The sequence below is a fragment of the Pseudomyrmex gracilis genome, unplaced genomic scaffold, assembly GCF_002006095.1.
Source record: "Pseudomyrmex gracilis isolate BER0280 unplaced genomic scaffold, ASM200609v1 scaffold_38, whole genome shotgun sequence".
Taxonomy (NCBI): domain Eukaryota; kingdom Metazoa; phylum Arthropoda; class Insecta; order Hymenoptera; family Formicidae; genus Pseudomyrmex; species Pseudomyrmex gracilis.
In genome coordinates this window covers 679,793-702,330 of record NW_018020622.1, presented here as the reverse complement: position 1 = coordinate 702,330, position 22,538 = coordinate 679,793, and the positions used below count along the sequence as shown (strand labels likewise).

General features: G+C 37.2%; 2 protein-coding genes across 4 annotated transcripts in view; one reads left to right on the top strand and one right to left on the bottom strand.

Moving 5' to 3' along the window:
- The first annotated feature begins 6,807 nt into the window (after positions 1-6,807).
- The window catches only part of LOC109852860 (homeotic protein ultrabithorax-like), a 69,423-nt gene continuing 53,692 nt past the window's right edge, over positions 6,808-22,538 (top strand). Inside the window, exon 1 of the mRNA XM_020424416.1 lies at positions 6,808-10,062. Coding sequence (XP_020280005.1) covers positions 9,393-10,062 — 670 coding nt within the window. The 5' untranslated portion in view covers positions 6,808-9,392. The remainder of the gene's footprint in view (positions 10,063-22,538) is intronic.
- Positions 12,227-22,538, bottom strand: part of LOC109852861 — a 37,518-nt gene continuing 27,206 nt past the window's right edge. Inside the window, exons 2-4 of one of the 3 annotated variants that reach the window (XR_002250043.1) lie at positions 14,363-14,560; positions 13,527-13,868; positions 12,227-13,126 (exon numbers count right to left, since the gene is read on the bottom strand). Coding sequence is in view for 1 of the 3 variants with exons in the window: in XM_020424417.1 (XP_020280006.1) it covers positions 13,662-13,868; positions 14,363-14,532 (377 nt within the window). In the remaining 2 variants the exon portion in view is untranslated. Of the gene's footprint in view, positions 13,127-13,439; positions 13,869-13,959; positions 14,561-22,538 lie in introns of those variants that run through there. The other 2 variants (XM_020424417.1, XR_002250042.1) reach the window with 2 other exon arrangements.

Sequence of the window (22,538 nt, the reverse complement as noted above, 5' to 3'; positions counted from 1 at the left end):
TTACCACCTACTGAATGTAACAATATGCTCGCGTTCCGCGTTTTAGTAGGATTATGCATGCAGCAGTTGCCGTGTAAATGCGCAGTAACGTACGTACATATATATATTATTAATACGGTTTGGCAATTTACGATCTCCCGTTCTGCGATTCTACGCGCGAGGGTCTATTGTTTCTATGATCTCGTGTTCGCGCGCACCTTACCAACCTATGGCGAGAACATTACACAATCATAGCATTATCATATTCTTCATAACAATAAAGTTTTCCTATTGCACGAAAAAATCGTTTCTCTATCTGTCTACGAAATATCATTTAAATTTTTTTATACAGCTTTCTCGAATAATTATTGTTGCTATTTTAACACTGGTCGTGTTAAAATGAGAAATGGCTGGAAATTCTTGTTGATTTAACTCATGCTTTATGCGATAAACTTTTTATCACTCGGTTAATGCGGCTACAGCAAAGTGATATTATCACATTTGACACATTGCATGTCAATTAATTTAAATATAACTATCAGTAGACGCGCGATGTTTGTACACAGTGTCTGGCGTGTCAAAATTATCAAAATTCAGAGATTGGTTATCGTAAGGGATTTTGACTGAAGAAATTTTATTTTCCTCGTCACTTTTTGCGTGTCACGAAATATCACGATACAATGACCGCTATATTGTATTTTTCGCTGATTATTTATTCCACGTAGAGACGTTATATATTTGACAAGTTTTACGTTATTTGCATGTGCGCCGGAAACCCGTTTACGCACTCACTTATCTCTCTAATCTCGAACGTTCAGTCATCGGCTTGAACTTGTTAGCGCCTAAGGTTATCGCGTGTAATATCGTTCATGCTCATGTCTCGTCATTGCTTTAAGTAGGTACGAATCAGCAGTCGCGGAATAATCGGTAGGACCTTGCACCGGCAATCATGTTTTTGTATCGATTTATGTCCGTGTCGCGCTTTCAAATGTAATTTGCACTGTAATTACTTGTTCGAGAACTTATTTTCGCAGAAGAATTATAAGCAATTATTACAATTGTACATAATTACATAATATTAAGCGGAACTTATTATGCTTAATATTATGTAATTGCTTATATAACAATTATTAATAGAATTTTATATTCTTATATACAAGGATTATTGCGTAGAATACACATTCCTTTCTTTAAAAGTAAAGAAATTTATTAAATTAGTTTTCTTTAAATAGTGTGCAAATTTCTTAATATTTGTATAAAATTATCATCATTATTTGCTTGTAACATTCTTATAAAAGAATCATTTCTTCGTTTTTCACTAGTATTCTAATTTTAGTCAAGTGCTTTCGACATGATCGTAAAGATAGGAAAATGTGTAATGACAGACTCCCCGTTTAGAGATAACCAAGCGTGGCGATTTCGTTGTCTCTGTGGTTTACCAATTTACGAACCATTACGGCTAACTCTTACAGACCATCCTGGGCGCGTGATGGTCACGTCATATCATCCATTATTCATCTCCCTCTTCCGCAGACCTTAGTACAGTTTTGCTCGCTGATACTGCCTACTTGTGTTTATATTCTCTGTATAAAAATTCTTTCGCAGCTCTCTCTCTTTTTGCACAATATTAATCTCTTCAATTAGTCACACCTTGCATTCTTTTTATTCAAAATAATATGTTTTACGAAATGGTTGCCATATTCTGTTAATGAAATACGCTGTTTCGAGCGTATCTTTTAAGTTAATTTTGAGCGCAATCTTTTAAGTTAATTAGATGTGTAAAAATATATATGTTTAGAAAATTAATTATGCAAAGTAAAGATTAAAAAATCGCTCTCAGCATAAAATTCACTATTTCATCATCTTTTACTTTCTGCCAATTGTTAAATTTTAATTTTCTTCATTAAATAACAATTTATATAGTGATTTCAATGTTTATAAAATATTTGTTTATTCTTTATAAATATTTGTTTACTCTTCGTATTATTTTACTATAGTTTAAAATAAAAACTAAAACTACACATATAGGATGTAATATTTTTCTAATATGTAATTTATTCTTGTCACATATTACTGTGCTTAATATCAGATTGTCCACTACACTACGAGAGGACTGGAATGTCGAGAAACGTGTATAATTTTTCTGATGTACAAGATACTATATTTTTCTATTCAGTCTTAACCTTGATGTCTACAAAAGGAATGTTAGGCAAAGAAGGTCCAGTAGAGACTATTTGGAGGCGGGGTTGTCGAGAGATATTCCGGGGGTACAAATACCTGAAGTCACTCCCCTTCCTTCAGAGCATTTCTCGTTCACATAAGACCCGCCCGGTCTTGTGCTCCTTCTTCTCTTTTAAATCAACCTCCGTAAGAGGAATCATCATGGTGGCCATATCTAAGCTGATTATTATGATGAAAAAAATTGACCTATATAAATTCGGTGCAGATCCTTCTAATAAAGACATTTATCTTCGTCTATTGTATTAAAGAAAACTTTGGTTGTAAATCGTCGCCGTTTTTTGTAGATACTAAACCGTTACAGTTTGATGTGAAGGTTTTCAAGGGTTGTGTTTGAGAAGCTATTATTTAACATAAAATATGCTATGCGTCATATCCGGATACGCGGTTGACGTAATTACTTGTATGGAATGTATCTATTTAGAAAAAAAAATCTTTCTATACGTATTCATTTCTTCACGTATATTTGCATATCAAGAAACTCGATGTGCACAATAAAAGCAATATCATTATACTTGTAAATAACAACTTTTTAAATTCAAATTATTTGTTTATCTAATTTGAGAATTTCGTTTATACCTACCACTTAAATTTAAAAGCCATTTAAAAATACATTTTATCATACGTAATAAATTAAGAAGAGCAAAAAAGAAACGACAAGAGAAAAAGAAAATCTTTTCTCAATATTAAATAAAAGTTTTGTACGGAACAATATTACGTCTCCATTAGATGTTTATTAGACGTCACGTGAAGTTATGGACGTTCAGTAGACGTCTAATAGACGTTACGTTTGTGTGGACTGTTACACACACAAACAACCAGCTAGGTTTGCAAAATTTTGTATGCTTTTATATGAAATATTTCTAGCACAGTCGTAAGATAAATTTTACATGTTTCTCGTCGCGGTTCTGTTTCTCCGTTTTCGCCATGTCGTTCTATTACTTTCTCCCATCCTCTTCTACCGATTTATTCGTGTTACGCTCGTGAATGCTTGAATTGCAAATTCACATCGTATAGTCGATTGTATGGCACAACATGCCAAAGCTCTGAGCTGTGGGAAAATGCATTACTGTTATTATAGACTTGGTCTTCAACGGTTCAACGGAACAAGTATTAATACACACACTCGATGTTACGTAACGTTCAACTCCCGTGGTCTTGCTACTAGATTTGCTGATTGAGACTTAGTGGGTTGATTATTTTGCATTGTATACAGCAAAGTTTTAATTAAGCTTGTTACTATAATATTTTGCAAAACTTTTGTTATTTTGCAGATTATTTGGTAACGTTTATTAACCGTAAAAATTCATCTCGCTCATCTTTTTTTTCTTATTGTATAGTTTATTTTATACACACGCAAACAAATATATATTATTGTAATTATAGGTTTAGACTAAAAATTGTATATTCAAGATGAACAAATATCATGACGTATCGTCTTATAAACCAAAATAAAATTTAAAATTTTTGAGAGTAATATTGGAAACTTAAAAGATTAAATGTTATAAAAGTAAAAGTCTAATGTAACGAGAATTGCGTAGTCGGTTGTCAGAAATTCTTCCTTAATCTTATGTCGTATTAGTTAAAGCACAAAGAGCATCAGTGTACTTATCAAACAGAATATCATTGTAAGGCCCAGAATCAAGCGTTCATTATTCATTTAATACAGACAGTGGATTCACAGGCTTGAATCTCGATGATCACTTTTATACAAAGTAAACATATCCACAGTTCAGACATTCGTAGAATTATTATCTACAAGCTTCTATATAGGTACCCTATTTATACTTAATTATCTCGGAGATTTTCTGCACACATGCTTTTTTATTTACAGATTTCTCTTAACCACTTTTAAATGATCTTATTGCTGAATAATTTGTTTCTGACATCTTTTAAGTAATTATCTAGAGTAATTATTATCATAAATAAATATTAATATTATAAATAATATAGCATTATTATAACTATAATAATATCACAAGTAAAAGAAACGTTTGATCTTTATTTTTTTTTGCTGTAAAGTCTTGTAAATTAAATTTTTTGTTTCCAGAATTAAGGCGGACTTTTCTGTTTTGCAAGAAAATCAGTAATGGAGAATGCCATGTTCAACGTACAAGGTAAGATACTAATTGCAAGTGTTATTGATTTCCTAATACATTTTTCTCGACGTGTTTTCTTACGCAATAGCATATAATTAACTAACTTACACATTCTATACTAATAGTTGTAATAGCATCGTGCATATTATATTATATTTTTTTTATTCAGACACAATACAGTTTTGCAACAACTTTATTGCAAAAATCTGAAATTTCTTTCTTTAGTCGTGATTATACATTACTTTAAAGAAGCCCTTCTCTGAGCAAAAACTTCAAAATTAATTAAATTTTATTTATTGTTACAATAAATTTGCGAAAAAATTATATATTACGTGATTATCAGCGTTTATATACTAGCGTTCAAAGGTCTTTAAAGGAGAAAATCTCTACTAATATTCCTCTTAGCGTCTGCTGTGTCTGCGAGACGAGTTTCACAACCGATAAAGTAGATCACAGCTTATAATAAGTACGTCTTTTAATAAATTGATTGACTTCAATTACAATTGAATACGAACTGCAGTACTCTCGCGCGCGTTCTTTTATTTTTATTGTGAATTTACTCTTGTTGAGCTTTTAACTGTCTTTTTAATGTCATAAAACTCGTTTTTTTATTGTGCTTTTTGATTATACTTGTTATACGTATTTGTTAACATTTTTGTTTTGACATTCTTATTTAGATTGTCTTATTTATTCATTACATATATGTGTATACAAAAAATTTAATAAACATTAATAAGTAATTTAATGCAGAAATAAAAGGATCAGCAGCGACGGATGAAACGGTTTTGTAACGATTTATACCATAACATCATCATTAACCATATTTTGAATATTTGAAAACAAAGACGATTAATTATGATATTTTTATATATTTATTATAAAATTTCTGATCGACTGCAAGAACTGCAGAAAATTCGTTGCAGCATTGCAGTCAGGTGATACTACGAAAGACCGCCAGATGGCAAAGAAAGCTTCTTCCAGGTCCTTGCTTCGTGATCCTATCTTGTTCCTAATATACGATATCAATTATTGAGCCAATAATTTATATTTTTCTAAAAACTATTAGATCTTTAGACAACGTAAAATTAAACAAAAGTGATATTATCTAATTAAAGAAACTAGATTGAAGAAATATGATTTTTTTTCGGTCTATCTGTTAATAATTTAAAATATAAATCTTATAAATGAAAAAAACCGCTTACTTTTGATCGATCACGTGAAAATGGCAAGTATGGTGCATACATTTTTAAATTTATTATCAAATATTTATTCGCGATACGTTGGGATAGAGAGAATGACGAAGGTTGGGCAAAGAGGAATGTGCAAAATGAAGAACAAAACTTAGAAAGAAAAAAAACTATGTCCAATCAGAATGAGAGCCCAAGCAGTGCGTTGAACCACATGGTGGAAACCAGAGGAGTCAAAACCACCAGAGCAATAAAGAATGAATGCTGGTTTAGCAAGAGTGCAGATTTTGGGTGCAATGGCCCCTTCCTTCTTCATTGGCTTACTCGATGCTATAGTTACGCTTCCCTAAATCTTTCTTCGAAGTTCTGTCAAGTTTTTCGTTTTTTACTTAAAATTTATAGAGCGGATGTATTTTTTATCATTCGTTCTGCGTTCTGTTGATAGCTAGCGATATATACATAACATGTACTGTTCTGCTTACATTTCTTCTCATTCTCGCGCGGAACACTACACAAAACACATGTGAAATACTTAACAACGATAATTAATTTTTGATAAGGCGATAGACAGATAGATTAGTGTTTATCGATAATCCGCTCAGGTTTGGTTAAAAGTGACACTTGTCACAAAATGAGGTATCTTTTAGAGATAACCGGTTGTCGTAAATGCCAGTTTAAAAAGATATTTAGGCCTATTTGGGGTATCCATGTGGTCCTAACACACCTTCCCCACCTTACATCTTACCCATTCATACATGGTGGCTTTCTTCACGCCCCCACCATATTCGACACGCGCCCTTCCGCGCTATAAGCTTAAAGGCCCTGACTTTTACGATTCTGTTCAAGTGGTCATAAAACCGAAGTTTATTGCCGTCATGATTTTCAAGCAAACGGGCTGCCACCTGTCGGAGTCTCGCAAAAGCGAAAACTGCATCAGGTTTCTTCATCAACGTGGCTATCAAATTAAGGGCTTAATGAATTTTTTACGTAATTTATGTGCTTATTCAGTAGAGCTGTTAATAATGCATATACATGTACTGAACAGGTAACGTTCAAGTTCAGTATACATTTATACGAAAAAAAAAAAATGCATACATCGTATTTAGGTAGTCATTTTTTACATAACTAATTCTACTTTTTTGAGATTTGTTACATAAAATTCGCAAAATTTTAATTTGGAAATTACTTAAACATGTTTCAAATGATATTTTTTCATTGTACGTATAGAGTATTTAAAATGTTATAATTTAAATTTTTTTGTACGGAATTAAATTTGATTTAAATAAACAAAGAAAAATTTTAGATATCTTACATTTCTACATATTGTTTTCACGAAGAATGCAAATGACATTAATATATCTTAAGCATTTAGAATAGCGAGAATGAGACAAGAGCGTGTAAGCAAATAACTAGGGTCAGTCCCGGCGAGCAGCTTATGATGAGCATTACTCGGCTCGTTACGGAATAATTTACGAGGTGCGAACCGCGGGGACGATAATCCAGCGACATTTACATCCCAATAAACACTCCCAATACTAGTAAGACCGCGCGCTCGTAAAGTTGCTCGTTTGACTACTGACTTTGCGGACTTTCTTTTTTTTATGACATTTTAATTATGCAAACGTCGCCTAATTAATTTATAAACCTGGCAAGTACACGTTTATTGTCATATGTTATGATACAATGTTTATCATTATTCAGTATTTCTACATTTGTGTTCACTTCAATAATAAGAATATTATATACTTTATTTTGCTCTTACATTCGTTTCTTTTCTTCTTATATAATTTGTCGATCAGTCTATAGTGCGATTTATGACGTCGTTCTCGTAATAACGATAATCGCAAGGTAGCTCGTTGATGTTGGTCGTTTGAATGTCTGAATGGATCTGGCGAGGTTAGTTCACTACTAGCCTCAAAGGTGGCAGTGCACGTATCCCCACGAACGGGCATTGAGGAGAGAAAGAGAAAGCAGAAACATTGCATGACGCGCGCGTGCCGTGCCGGGTCCTCTACCTTTCTTCCTCTCTCCACACGCTACGGATAGCGTGTCTGTATCCATACGATACCCGGCACGTTTCGGTGGTGGGAGTCCGTGGGGCGGTGCCTAGCCGCTCATGGGCGTCGTTCCGACTTGGAACTACTTTCGCACGGCGTAGGAACTTTCATGCCATACTAGCGCGGTATTCGTGACGAATTCAATTCTGATTGGTCCTTAAGTATAACCTCCTCCCTTAGCGGCACGTTCTCCCTCTTTGCCTCTATAGCGACGCTTGTGCTCCGCTTCGTCTCGCTCTTAGCTGTTGCAATTGCGCATAACGTTCTTTCTTTTCCACTTTACTTCTCTCTTCCCCACCTTCTTATCCGCTTCTGTTCGTGTCTTCGCGTGTTCTTATCCCTTTCTATTTCCTATCTCGTTCTTTCTCCTTCTTTCGCGACGCGCGACGAAGTTCTTTCTTTTTTTTTTCTTTATACCGTCTTATCTGCTCGCGCGCGCCTCAAATGTGACGCGCACGGCGAGCGAGTACGAATTTAATCTGGCGGTACTGTCGTTGAGTTACTAGAACGCTCGATAGGGAGCGCTGAGGAATCATTCCGTGAGAAAGAGAGAGAGGATTAATCGAATAGAAGGGAGAGAACGAATATCGTCAAGAGGTGGAGCGAGACAGAATCAAAGGGTGAAAGCAATTGTAGGGGGGAACATTGGGGGTGGAAGAGGGGAACAACAACGACGAGCGAGAGAACTCGGTTATCGCACCAGGAGGGGGATACGGTGTGCGAGAAACAAGGAGGGAAATAGGTGCTGCTCCGTTAGGACGTAGTACTCCGGAGGAAGAGTATGCGCGAGAGAGAAGCAGCAACCGCGCGAACGGAGCAGGAGTGAGCGAGACGGAACAAGAGTGAGTGCGAGGAGGAACGACCGCCTGGCGAAACGGAGAAGGAAAATCTGGGGAGAGCGTGAGAGAAGTCGACTATGAAGAAGAGAGACAAAACGAGGTGAATAAGCGAGCAAGAGACGGACGACGGTACAGAGTGGCGGTACACGGGGCGCGAGAAAAGCGGTAGTGTGCCGTGGACCACCGCACTGGCATACAGTGATTCGTTACGATCTCCATCGTAGTCTGACTCGTACTCGAACTCTCACAGTCATCAGCGGAGTCACAATACGACAAGTGCTAGTGCAGTGTGCAGACTTGCGAAATCATTTCTTGATTTCATATGGTAGAGATCGTCTGACTTGTCAAAAGACTTTGACAGATCGCGAATTATATATTTTAAAAAAAGAAGAACATACTCTCTCTAGTGAGGGTGGTTGTCGCGTGCCGGCTGACCGAACCGTCATCGGGCGCGCACGCGGTAGAGAGACCCACAGGCAATTTTATAGCCTGTCTTATTACCTTAAGTTTATTACATCGTAACGGTTTAACGATCATCGTCTGCTTCCATAGTCCAGACCACCGGTTTATGCTTCGCCTATAACGGCAAGCATAACAAGACTATAAAAGCTCCCGCTGCTATCATGGAACCCATTCACACTCCTACGGCCTACTGACATTGACACTTTGGGTAACCGGTTATACCTGCCGATGACTTTTATGACCTCTTAAAACGTTCCGATGCTCAGTTATTTGTACCTCGTCTATACGTTGTCATCTGTCACTCATCATTATTCGCATCAAGCGATAAATTGACTTTTGTTTAGTTCGGAGAAGTTAGATTTAATATTTTACAAGATTATATCTTATTAAGTTGGAGTACGGGATCAGTGACATTTAATTAGTCGCGCGCACTTCATGTAACTGCCGAGGCGCTGTCTGATCTGACTGTCATTGTCACTCTTTTTTTTGAGTGCCGGTGTTTAGTGCAAGTGATTCAAGATACCCGGGATAATGAACTCGTACTTTGAGCAGACTGCAGGCGGCTTCTATGGAAGCCACCATCATCAAACAGGAGCGGCGAGTCAGCATCATGATCCGGCTACTGCAGCGGCGTATCGAAGTTTTCCCCTTGGATTGGGTATGTCGCCGTACGCCTCGACGCAACATCATCACCACACATCGTCGTCACTAGGAATACATCCAGGCGGTGGAAGCAATACAAGACCACCTCAGGACTCGCCGTATGATGCGAGCGTTGCGACGGCCTGCAAGCTTTACTCGACAACACCTGAAGCAACCGGTCATACCACGTCTTCGTATTCAACAACAGCGACGAAAGATTGTAAGCAGCAAGATCAAACGTCAACTCATCAGAACGGCTATGCCGCGGTAATGGCAGCAGCAGCGGTCAAGGACGTTTGGCAGTCAGCGACCTCGGGAGCGAACAGCCAGAGTAATTCGGTCGTACGCCCTTCCGCGTGTACTCCCGAGAGTACAAGGGTTAGTAGTTACGGAGGACTGGTAGGTGGTGATCCGGCATCGAGTCCTAACAGTTCCTCAAGGTCCCTCACGTCGTGGAACACCTGCAGTTTAAATTCGTCTGCGAGTCAACCGGTCGCCACGCAACTGCATCAGCAACCCACCACCAATCATACCTTCTACCCCTGGATGGCTATAGCAGGTGAGTTTGCATTCATAAATGCTCTCTCTTATACGACTATTATCATAACAGCCGCGATGAAATATAGGAGTCGCTATGGTTAGGGGAAACGTGGGGAACGAAGACCACGTGCTCGGAAAGGCGTGGTGGATCAGACTTGCTTGTCTGGTTATACCGGACTAAATTGTTAAAATTGCTTCTACACGATCAAATTACCTAGAAAGTTGCGCGCGGAATGAGATTATAAAACAAAAAGTATTACATGAATAAATATTCCGATGAAGTATTTTATATCGCATCCGCGCGAATAGAACAAAGTTATTTTGTCATCTTTTCGTAAAAAAAAATAATTAAAATAACGGAAGATGCAGATATATCCCGCTCGTCGAATGTGGCTTATCGTAATATTATTGCCGAACGCAGTGAAATTTTTTGCAAAGTCTATTTGTGAGTCGTTTTGAAATACAACATGTCCGTCATAAACCCGAGACGTCAGATTTACAATCGTTGACCATTTAAATCCGTAGCATTGCTTTGTGGCAAAATAGTATACGAGTACAAAAAATATATTTGCAAAAAGATTGATCGTAAATAAATATGACGTATACAAAAACGTGTACAACTTCGTGTTTGGAGAATTTATCTGCTTATATAATAATATATGTTTCAAAATATTTTTTAATAAAAAACTAGCAATCTTATTAGTCGAACATAAAGTTTCACGTAATGAGACATTAATGACTGTGAGAAATAAATGTGCGCTTGTGATCACTGCTTTAAACTCTTAAGATTTTTTTATTTCGATGTTTTTGCACGTAATATAAATTTTATGAGTTTTTTTATTTTTATGTGTGTGTAATGTTATTAACGCTCGCGGCGCTATGTCGCGGAAAATCGGCTGTGTATCTTGGCAAAATTATGTCTGGTAGATAGGTAGAATGGAGTCAAGTGCGTGTAAAATCGTTGGGCACGCTGAGTATAATGGGGAAGTCCAATTGGGGGTTCAAGTGCCTTCCCCACTGTACTCACCCCACCGGAACCCCGAATTCCGGTAGTCAGCTGTTTCTAGCGATATCTTCGTCCTTCTCATTGCGAGAGAGATATTCTCGAATAACCTTCTGCTTTGCCGTTGGTTTAGATACGTAATCATCAATCCTTCATAGGTTCTCTTCTGCCGCTACTTTTATTCAAACTGTTTTACTATGGCTCAGCTGAGATCTTTCCAGCTAGCAGTTCTTTCTTGCCATCCTTTTTCTTTGCTCTAGGTCGCCTCTAGTTCTTCCTTCATTTTTTATGGCGGGAATTTGCTCCTCGCGTTCTTCGGACCGGTTTAAGGGTCACCTATTTTTTTTTCTTCATTTTTGACCGTAAGAAATTTTATGGATGCAGGAGAAGAAATCACAGTGTTTTTTAAGAGGGCCATTAGATACTATTCTATAAATTTTTTATAGTCTACACGGTGTCTACAAAACACGCGCGTTTCTTTTCGTAAAGGAAGTAATAACTTAAATGACAATTTAGCTTTATTATTTTATTTATTCATTCAACTCGCCGTTCCTGAATGTAAAAACCTGCTTCTTATTCAAATCATTCGATCAATTGAATATTTTGAGTCATTGATTGGATTGCAAATGACCTCGATGATACATAGAATGCGATGTTCGTAGGAGGAATCGCAGGAATGGGAAAAGACAATTGATCGACCGCACATACTCGCATAACAGGTTCTATGTACTTGCGGATTGAGAGTCGTTGACTTATTTTGTGCTGGTTTTTTTAGTGTTATTATTGATAGACTCGAGCATATAAGAAAAAATGTATCAGTATAGAATTACAATAGTTTTTTTTGTTTTTCTAATTTTAATTTTAAAATAAAGTGTGGTTATAAACAAAAAGAACTGCCAGTCTATTAATAATTACTATATGATGTAAATAATATAAATGCTTTTATTTACACATAGACAAGATTTTTTTTCTTGGTTTTGATCCTTGGGCAAGTTTGAACCGATATGCAGGGTGTTGTGCGAGTAATTAGAAATCGATATCTTTCTTCCAAGCGTTTCGGTTTTATTTTAAACCTTCTTCAGTGGACTGAAATTTGTGTATTTACATTTGTTTACATTGGACGTAATCTGAATAATTTTACAATTAAAATAATTTTACAGAGACTTAAATAATGTACCTTTAATGAACAATCCCTCCTTGTTTAAGATTTTTTTTATCATATGATATGATAAACATGATTTTGTTTCACGATAGATTTAAATAACTTGCTGAGAATTTCTCAAATACGCATGATGTAAAATGCGTGTATATAATCACATAATTAATTTAAAATAACTTATTCTATGTAATAATGTGTTTGTACGTGTGCGCGTATGTGCAAGAGATCATAAATCTTATCATTTCGTTATTGCAAGACGGTAAAAATTGATGTATAACTAGGTGTGCTTATTGTCTCTATTCATTTCTTAAATACTTATCGGCAACGCTAATTATATAGCTGGAGTGCATGCCAATATAAATTACTGTCTTACTGTCACTTAATTTATTACATCTCTAATCTTATCTCTGTGCATGGGAAGTGTGTTATAACCGATCGCGCGAGCGATTATCTGTTTAATTCATAATTATGAAAGTATGGCGCCCATGTCCCTATCTTATGATACACAGTAAAGAGGAGAGAGGGCTGGAGAGGCGGAGACATGAAGAGAGAAAGAAAAAAAGCTTGTTATTTAAGAACATTTTTTAAATTACTTATAAGAAGATATTATATTTTTTATTGCTACATATTTCGTTGAATCTTACTATAAGTAAACAATGCTTAAATCAAATACATAAATTATCGAAGAAGTTCTCTGATACAATTGGAAATTTTTTCTATCACTCTTCTAAATAGAGAGCTCGCGAGTCTCATCAATAGCAATGAAAAATATATCTTTCTCTATAGAGCTGGATCACTTTCTCAGGATACACACCCAAACGTAATATTTATCACTCCTCATTGAGGGGTGACTGCGTCTACGGGGTAATTAGAGGGCGCGATAGAGGCTGGGGTGCTATTTAGACGTCTCTTCATTCAAGTCTATTGAGAGAGAATGTCTTTTAACGGTGTAGGTCTGAAAAATGGCCCTTTTAAAGTTACATTAAGAGTTGCACGATAACCCGAGTCGCGAATATTAATCGAGATAAACAAGTTTAAGAGCGGACATACTTGGCAATAATAACTCTGTAGCTTCCGTTGTGGAAGAGAGTTTGCGTTCTTTACAAATTTTTGAGGGATATTATATACATAAATATATAAATCTTAATAATTTTATTTACAATTTTATATTTTATAACAGAACGTGTAACAAAAATCTGTATTTCAAGAAAAATAAATCAAAACATATAATATATTTGAAATTGAATAGAAAACGTAATAATAGTTAAGTGACTATTTCATTCAGTTGTGCGCGATACGAGGTTAGAGATATTCAGCGAACCTTGAACTCATCTGCCGGATTCCCGCGTAAAAGCCACGTGGTTGCTTGCATCGTTCCCTGAGTTGGAAAGGAGTGCTACTTTCTACAATACGACGGTTGCGAGTAGGTGTTACGTACCTCGGGGAGCAACCTCGTTCAATATAAAGCAGCTAGGAACAACGCTGTAACCGTAACTTTGACGTTTACGACAACGAAATCGTGGCTTGGCTCGTTTATCCCTCCTTCTCGTGAACCCCCACGCTCGCTGCTATGGCCGTTTGTGAGACTTTGTCGGTAATACAGCTCTCCACTCTCGTATCGACGAAAATCAGCTCCGATCTCCGCCGTGTGTTGCAAGGATTCCTTTTTGCGCAACACAAACATACCGAAGTTCTACACAAATTCAAATTTCTTTTTTTTTCATTTAAATTTCTCTTATTAACATCGTCTTGCCACAAAATATACATATATATATTTATTATCTTAATTTGTTTAAACAAACATAAATTTATTTTTGCAAGTAATATGGAGCAAAGAAAGTTCTCCCTTCATTTGTCAGTGAAGATATTTTATTATACATGTCACATTCGACGTTCGCACCTGTGCAATTAAGATCAAAAGTGATTAAACGGAAGAAGGGGAAATGCGATTAAAAAAAAAGAGTGAGCTTCGGTAAAGTCTTATCTTTGCATAACAGCACGTATTTTAAAATCAATTTTTGCGTACTCTATTAAAAGATTGTATGACAGATATGCGTCGATATAGGCGTGCATGTTGTGCACCGGTGATCAAGTGGTTCTCGACCGTGTATAAAGGTGTACGAAAGACTCGGGCATGTGTGTTGCACAGACACTCACACTGTGGTGTCGCGACCTAAAGAGGCAGACCAACTGAGTGCGTTCATCGTATACGGGGAGAGTCCTTTCCGTGTGTTGCCCCGTTGGCCCGGATGAAACATGACGTACGAGCCTCTCCGTATGACTTACTACGCCCTTTTTCCCTTCTCCACGCCCGCCGCTCCTTCGTACTGCTCAATCGAAAAACATCAGAGTCTTCTAAAAAAATATATGCGTTCTTTTATATTTTAATGTGTTGCATGTGTGTGTGATAACAAATACTAGAAATATCATTACTATAAGATAGACAGAAAGAAAACAAACAAAAAGCATTAAATTTATTTTTTTTTTTTTTTTGTAGTTCAGTAATATATTATTCGACTTACGGCACATGTTTACGATATATTGCATCTCTCAACGTTTCGAAAAAAAAAGCTCATAAAGTTTTTTACAGCAGACGCAACACAATAGATAGGTAGGTAAAGGTAGCTTATAGGTAAAGGTATTGTTTCCTTTGATGTCATGTACCGTTAATTTTATTGCGCAACTTGTTCATCGTCGTACCCTTATTTATAGATGTTTTTTGTTTTTCTAGAGATTTAAGAAATCTAATAAATTCCAGAAGCGTAACACAAATAAAACAGAAAAACCTATAAAACCTCTAAATTTATGATATGATGGGTGATATATTTATTTGGCTGTAATAATAAATAATACGAACAATTTGTCTTATTAAAGATATTCGTATTTGTCGATATTCGAACAATTTGTCTTATTAAAGATATTCGTATTACACATTAATTTATGATAAATTAATGTGTAATCTAATTATCGACATGACTGCTGAGCGTTATACAATCGTAATTCTCTGATATTTTTTCTGTTTTTTTTAATAAAAACTTCAGTCTTGTAAATTATTAGAAGATTACATATGATTAAAATACGTAAAACTAAGAACTGAAACGTCACGAGGCGTCATCTACGATTAGCAGGAACACGACAATTTTCATAATCATCGCGGCCTACCACCATCGACGAAGCAAGAAAAATAAACGATATAGTCAAGCGAAGATAGATAGACGTTATAGTTTGAAGTCTAACGTCGGGCGCCATCAGCTCAAACGTGCGCACAGATATCGAGTACCTATATCGTGAATACCTTTCGCATTTTAATTTAAGCATCGCCGTGCGACCAATCACGTTATTCGCGGTCGACTTAAGGTATAATCTTTGATCGATCGTATCGCTCGCATCCTGTCCCACGTCTCGCTTCTTCCTTTCGTAACTAGTAATTTTAACCCGCATGGTGCTTCTTGAAGGACTTCAGCAAGCTCGTTATTATTGTTTTTATTATTAAATTAAGTTTTATTAAGTTTTTTTATTTTTTACATAATAATAAAATAATTATACAATAGAACCGAGAGACACAGAATGCATGATCAAACTGAACTTTTCAAAAAAAAGAAGAAATCTTAAGAAGAAATCTTGAGATTTCAATATCTAACAACCTTTTCCATTCGATTTTTGACGATCGAAGATAATTTCAAAATAAGTTCAAAACATTCAAACGACAATATTTATCGCGAATGTCGTATAAAATGTCATTTTTATTTGTGACTTTTTTTTATTCGATCGATATGTTTGTTCCGTTTTTTCGCGAAATATTTTTTGACGAAGAAACATAATTGTCGTGATACACACTAGTAACCGTCGCGGTAAGGAGTTATATACATATCCCTCTTGTCTGCGAATTATGATGAAAAAAGCGTAGACACGTGAGCATAAGCGTAACGCGCACGAGGCGCCGAGGCGCTGATCGCTACGTCGCGCCGCCAGCGTAGCGGCTGCCTGCCTGGGTTCTCAATTTGATGAACGAGCTGTTCGCATGTACAACCCGTACGCTAGTCTGACTTTATATACCAACAACAGCAGTACGCTACCCGGCCGTTTTGCAAATCTCATGCCGTAGAAATTTATTGTTAGCGGTCGATATTAATCCTCGTACATTGTCACCGTCAAGGCTCGTTTCGAACAGTTAACTAGCCAAGGTCTTTGTACTGTTATTCAAAATAACACCTGTTTTTGTTTGTTAATTTTATTTTATTATAATTTCGAATACTTATCTCAAATTTTTCTCTACTTCTAGCACATTATTTTTCAAATATTCAATCAGAGATTTGAAAATATATACTATCAATATCAGATATTAGCATACAAAAGACCTAACATTTAAGGTGTAGTTTTCTCTCCATATATAGACTATTCACATGTCTATATATATTTTGTTCACTTAGTTGCTTCAAAGTTCGTTGCTTTTATAGATATGAAGAACTTAGTTTAGTTGCTCGACGATCGAAATGAGTACACCCCCAAGACAAAGGCGATAGCTTGGCTGTGGCTGCAAGAAAAGATGAGTACACGGCGAAACAATTGAATGAAAGAAACATTCTTGAGCACGTTTTTCACGGTTCTTGCCTGTCGGTTATGGATAACAATATCACGTACTTACTCAAGTGAATATTCACAATGGAAACATTAGAATTTACACGTAATGAAGAACTTACACGTGTACTTCAGTTATAATTTTTTTTTTTTATATAACAGCACAAAACAAAATTTTTTAATATGAATTATCATCTTGTACATTAATTAAAAACTTTTGTTTTTAATCTTTAGGATTGACATAACGCTCCATCTTTATATTATTATCGCAATGCTAGTGGAAATAATTATTGAGAAGGTCGTTCGATTTATAAGGCGCTCCCAAATTTCGAGCTGTCGATAATAGCACGAAACATATTCTTGAGGCGATTCATTTTGTTCACTTCTTATTTTCTTTCATCTCACGTACGTAATGCTATCTGTGGAGTAGACACACTTGACGCGTCGATATTCAATTAATACACACCGATGTATCAGGTTCGTTGATATTACCGATAGTCTTCCACGTCCATAACTCACATAGTGTTTTTTGTACTGACAACTTGCCCTCGCCGTTCTTCTCGTCTGCCTCGATGGGGCGGCCATTATGGACAGCACCTGCCACTCTTGGCTGCGACCTGACCACAATGCCTTTATGAATTCCTTCATCACTGGAACAACATTCTTGCGGCGGTTTTCTCTTACTATCATTATTTAACAAATAAAAAAACTTATTAACAAGCTGTGATATTCGTACAGTAACTGATCTCTTTTTTGTTGTTGTAATAAATTAGTTTAAAAAAATAATAATAATATAAAATTTTTATAACACGCGTTATGCAATTTGATTTGTTTAAAATGTAACAACATTTTTATAACGCAAAAATTTCATATAATTCCTTACATGTAGATATTAACGAAAAGACTTTACGAAATAATCCGTAAGAGTATCGAACAAACTTTGGTAACGTATTAAAAGATACATGTCGCAAGTCAAGAAAGATATATGGAATAGTAGGCAAAAGGACTTCGGAATTAAGAAGTTTTCTCTGTAACACAACTGCCAAGCGATTCTTTTGAAAGGTCGGAAAGTTGTAGACAGGTAAATTATGTTCAGCTTTCTCTACCTATTTGTGTTTCTTCCTATTGTATTTCCAATAGCTGTTCGCCTAAGCGCCTAGCATGTTTAACCTCGGCTTTTGACTTCCTTACACATTGTATGTTTATATTTTTAGATAACTTGTGATATATTTGCATAAATTATCGTACTATATACGCTGACAAGTGTAACTCGTTGGAAAGTAAAATTGTTAAATTAAGCGATCGATAAAAGAAAGTGATAGTTTGACGTCGATAAACGCTACAAATATGAGTTATCTGCGAAATGTTTCGAGATTCTAATCTAGCGGTGCTTTTTGTGCTAATGAAAATGTACGATGCGCGGGCGTTTGTAGTGAAATTACGTATTCGTCACGTGCGTCTATTTTATCAGTATGCGTAGAGAGCATTAAAGAGAGACGGAGGGAAGAGACACAGCTATAGTCGGCAACATTGTGTAGCGATTAAGCGTCCGAGTTGAGCATTATGTAACTCAACGATGTCACGTTGCGCGACAGCCATGCATATGCTCGCGCACGCACACATGCGTGTAAAAGTTATGACGTATTGCCACCGCGACATATTTATTAAATGCTACGAACGATATTAGGCTGGCGTGAACGGACATTACGAGCTTCAAGTACGGACCGAGCGTTTGTTGTGCGCCATTAGGTCCGATAATTTACGGCTACTGCGGTTGTCCAGAGCTGATCTCCGTACGCCTCCGCGTTTTTGCATGTCTTTGTTTCTGTCCTTTGTCCTGTCACTCGACACGATATCTAGTTCGATGATCTAGAGCCACGGGATTACTTTTGTCGCAGTAAATTGGATACATATGTATAAGTCATGATGTTATTTTTATTGTTAACGGTTATGTGCAAAACATCGGTGTGCGTTATATTAACCGCGCGCGTTGTTCTCTAACAATTGTGTTCGTAAGACGCGAATTTTTTTTCGAGACAGATCACGGAGATCAATTTGTAGAGTCTTTACACGTATATATCTTATCCGGAAGAGAATCAACGGCATTATAGCTCGTTACAAAAGAGTTACCTATGAAGATATGTACGTGTGCGATTTATTAGGAACGGGCGATATAGCAACCGCACATACGATCGAACTTTTAATTTAAGGAGCAGGTTTTCTCTAGGAATGTTCGCAGTTGTTTGGTTGATTTATAAGCCAGTTAAAAGTGGTTTTGCATCGCGAGCGCAATATATTGCAGTACAGGATACATTTTACACCAGAGTATATAAATAATCATGTTTTCGAAATTACTTTTCTACTTTACTTCCAGAGTCTTACAACAGAAGATTCAGATATATATTCTATATTCGATAAATTAAAAATTTTTTACAATTTTTATATTTTTTACAATAAAAGAAAACCCACTGTAATCTTTTTTACTTACGACTGATTGAGTATCTGTAAATTAGAAATTGAGTGGTCTGTAAAATAGCGGTGTAGATTTTATGAATATATTCTTATTATGCTAATTTTATTTAAACAGTTTTTTTTTTAAGTTAAAACGATTAGAAGTTTTATTGTTGCGCAAAAAATGTCGCGGTAAATGTATCGGAATTTTACGTAAGATTTTGGATATTACTTTTTTCACCTTGGTCAGAAATAAAACTGGCGGGACTGGCGCGTCGGGCACGTTCGTCCTTCAAATACTATCATCTTACACGAGAAGAGAAGCGTAGGCACAAAACGACTGTGGAAAAGAGAACCGTTAGGTTTTTTTTACCGAAAAAGTCATAAAACGTGCCGCCGCGATCGATGACAATGAACATAACTGTTACTTTCTACCTTCTCCAGACCTACCTCAGATCCATTTAAGCTTTCGCCCTGTCTAAGATCTCGCCAGTCTAACTCAATCCGTCGTCGATGTCTCATCGATCCGCTCTTGCCTTCTTACGAGGAATGTAGTAGCCGTGAAGTCGATATATCACGGCGTCTATCAATGGATTGTGTCAGCATGTTCAGATTACATCTGTGCGTTCGCGATGAAGTAGTCGCGAGTGCGCATCAAGAAAGTCATTAATAACAGCCGGTTTATATACGCTATCTTAAACGAAGTGAAATTATACGACTGCTTCTCTCTTATAAAGCAAAAAAAAAAAAAAAATGTTTTGCTTCACAAATCAACTCAAATTACTCAATTACTTTTTTCTTTGTCGTATTTGCGAAATCTCGCGCTATTAAAATAAACAACCTAACAACATTCAGCTTTTAAAGGTGCTATTAAATGACTAATTAATTAAAATTCGATCGGCAGAAAAAAAAAATAAGAATGTCTGATACATGAATATTTGTCACGCGAGAAAGCCAAGTTGTCACGGTTGAATCGAGCGCCGAGATCCTGGGACAGTATCGATGCGAATGCATTTGCGCTCCGCCTACGAAGATTTATGACGACGCAACCTGGCATGCGAGTGCAGTTAGAAGCGCGCCAGTCAGCACATGCGCGCGCGGGAGAAGTGAACCGCAAAAACGGGTTTTACAAATGCGATCCAAATCGACGCGGAGCCAACAGTGTGCCGGAGCCCTGTAGTGTGATAATCAGTATCGTTCATCAGCTTTGTTCGGCTTATACACGAATTCTCGTTCCTCCGCGAGCCCCGCGAGCGTCGCGAATCGAGCCTTACATAACCGGGGGTGGGTGGTCTGCGGACTCGGGGAAACACCTCTTTCAGCTCCCACCACCACGCAAACCTGCAGGATAATCAACCTGCCCGGTAGAAGAGTATCCTTCCAGACCCTGCGATGTATCTTCCAAGTAGCAATTTTCTCTTTTGGTACTTATCTCCGTTTGATAAAAATTAAAAACGACGCGCACGATTAAATCACCTCCCTGCACGAGTGGTTCAACATGCGCCTTGGACACGCAATTTTTTATCTATCGCTTTCGTTAACAGACGTATCTGTGATCATTTGTACAACACGCATTTCATTTCTGCGCTCTTATACATCTTTAATTTATTTACAAAAAAAACTAACGTTCATATATTTTACTTCAAAAGTATTTGTTCCTCGCGATTAATACGAACCGCTTGTGAGTACTACGTTGCCGTGCCGACGGAACGTGATTATCAAGTTTCGAGAATACTTTTACCTAGATTGAAAATAAATAGGATGATATAGCGCGCGCGCGCTTTTATTCACCACACAATGAGTGGAAATTTCGTTTTTGCGACCTATTTTCGATTTCAATGTGTGGCACCGCGTCGGTAAGTTCAGATATCACGCGAGAAAGCTCCCCGCGCGTATCCTGTAATTTCCCCATATCGATGCGTCCGTACAACGACTGTATATATACGCGCGATATAATATGCGAATACCGTGTTGCCCTATGCCGCATCATCGTGCATCGAAATTGGTATTCAGACTGTCGATCGCTCATTACTTACTCTTCGTAACTAAAATTATATCTCTCACGTTTTCTCTCTCCCGGCTATTCGCGGTGGCACGCATACGTGTATATGCACACGGAGAGAGCGTGAGCATCCCGCGATGCTCACGTTCGTGCGCATATGTACGCTTGCTGACACGCATATGTCTGCCGGGGATCCCAAAACGTTTCGACTGTTTGCGACTTCACAACAGTCGTGATAATAACAAGATCACAAACTGGTTCGGTCCATGGTTCTCTTCCCGCCCCCTCCCCTGGGGGAATACCGGTCATACCTACCGTCCGAAATCTTCTCGCGGAGAAGAGATTGAACACAGAGCTAAACACCAATTTACCGGTGAAACTTGAAATTTGCGTGAAACGAAATTGCTGATTCGGTATTGTAATGTTTTGAACGCCGCGGAGATCCCGTGATTCTCTCCTCCTGGGCACTTTCTCCTCGCAAAGCTCCTTTGTGTAAATTACGCTTCGAATAAAGCTTCAAAGATCAATTCTTTCTTTTATTCTTTTGATGTCCTTGCCTTGGTACCTAACCACTAACTCTTCCCGCTAACTCTTCTCGTGCGTATTATTATCCGGTTTTTTTTTGTGCTTCGGTCTTTTTCGTGCTTCATCCCCCCAGTAGAAGTTTTATATCTTCTTCTTTCTTCATTACTCTTTTGTATATTCGGTATCCTCGTTTTCTTTTGGTCGCAAGATACGCCACTATTTAGTCTTTCTTGTATCCTCTTTGCTTTTTTACGCCGCTCTGTTTTACTGTCTCCTTTCTCCTGCGCACTTCTCCACACTTATTATCTTCTCGTCTCCATTTTGTTTTTGTATTCGTCAATTCCGCAGTTTCTTTTTTTTTTCACGACACAGCCAATCCTTCCTCTGCTACATTGTATTTTCGCATCCCGGTCTCTTCCTCCTACCAACCGCGGTTTCTCTCCCTCCCATTGCCACTTTTTATTTCTTTCTCTCTGCCGCGCACCAAGCATCCTCTACCTACCGCGCGTATCTGTATGAGGGAATCGAATCTTGGGTGCTACGGAAAATACAATGTGTAGAGAGAAAGAGAGAGAAAGAGAGAGAGAGAGAAAGAGAAAAAACGAGAGAGAGGCGGAATGTAAACCAGTTATGCCGTGTATACCCTTTGGTTAAACCAAAACTGAGTGGTTTTATAGCACCGATCTGTCTTGCCGTGTTATAACGAGTTCGTGACTCGACATAATATGATAACCCCTCTCCAAAAGCGTTGGACTCTCTTGTAGAGAATCGCGGGAG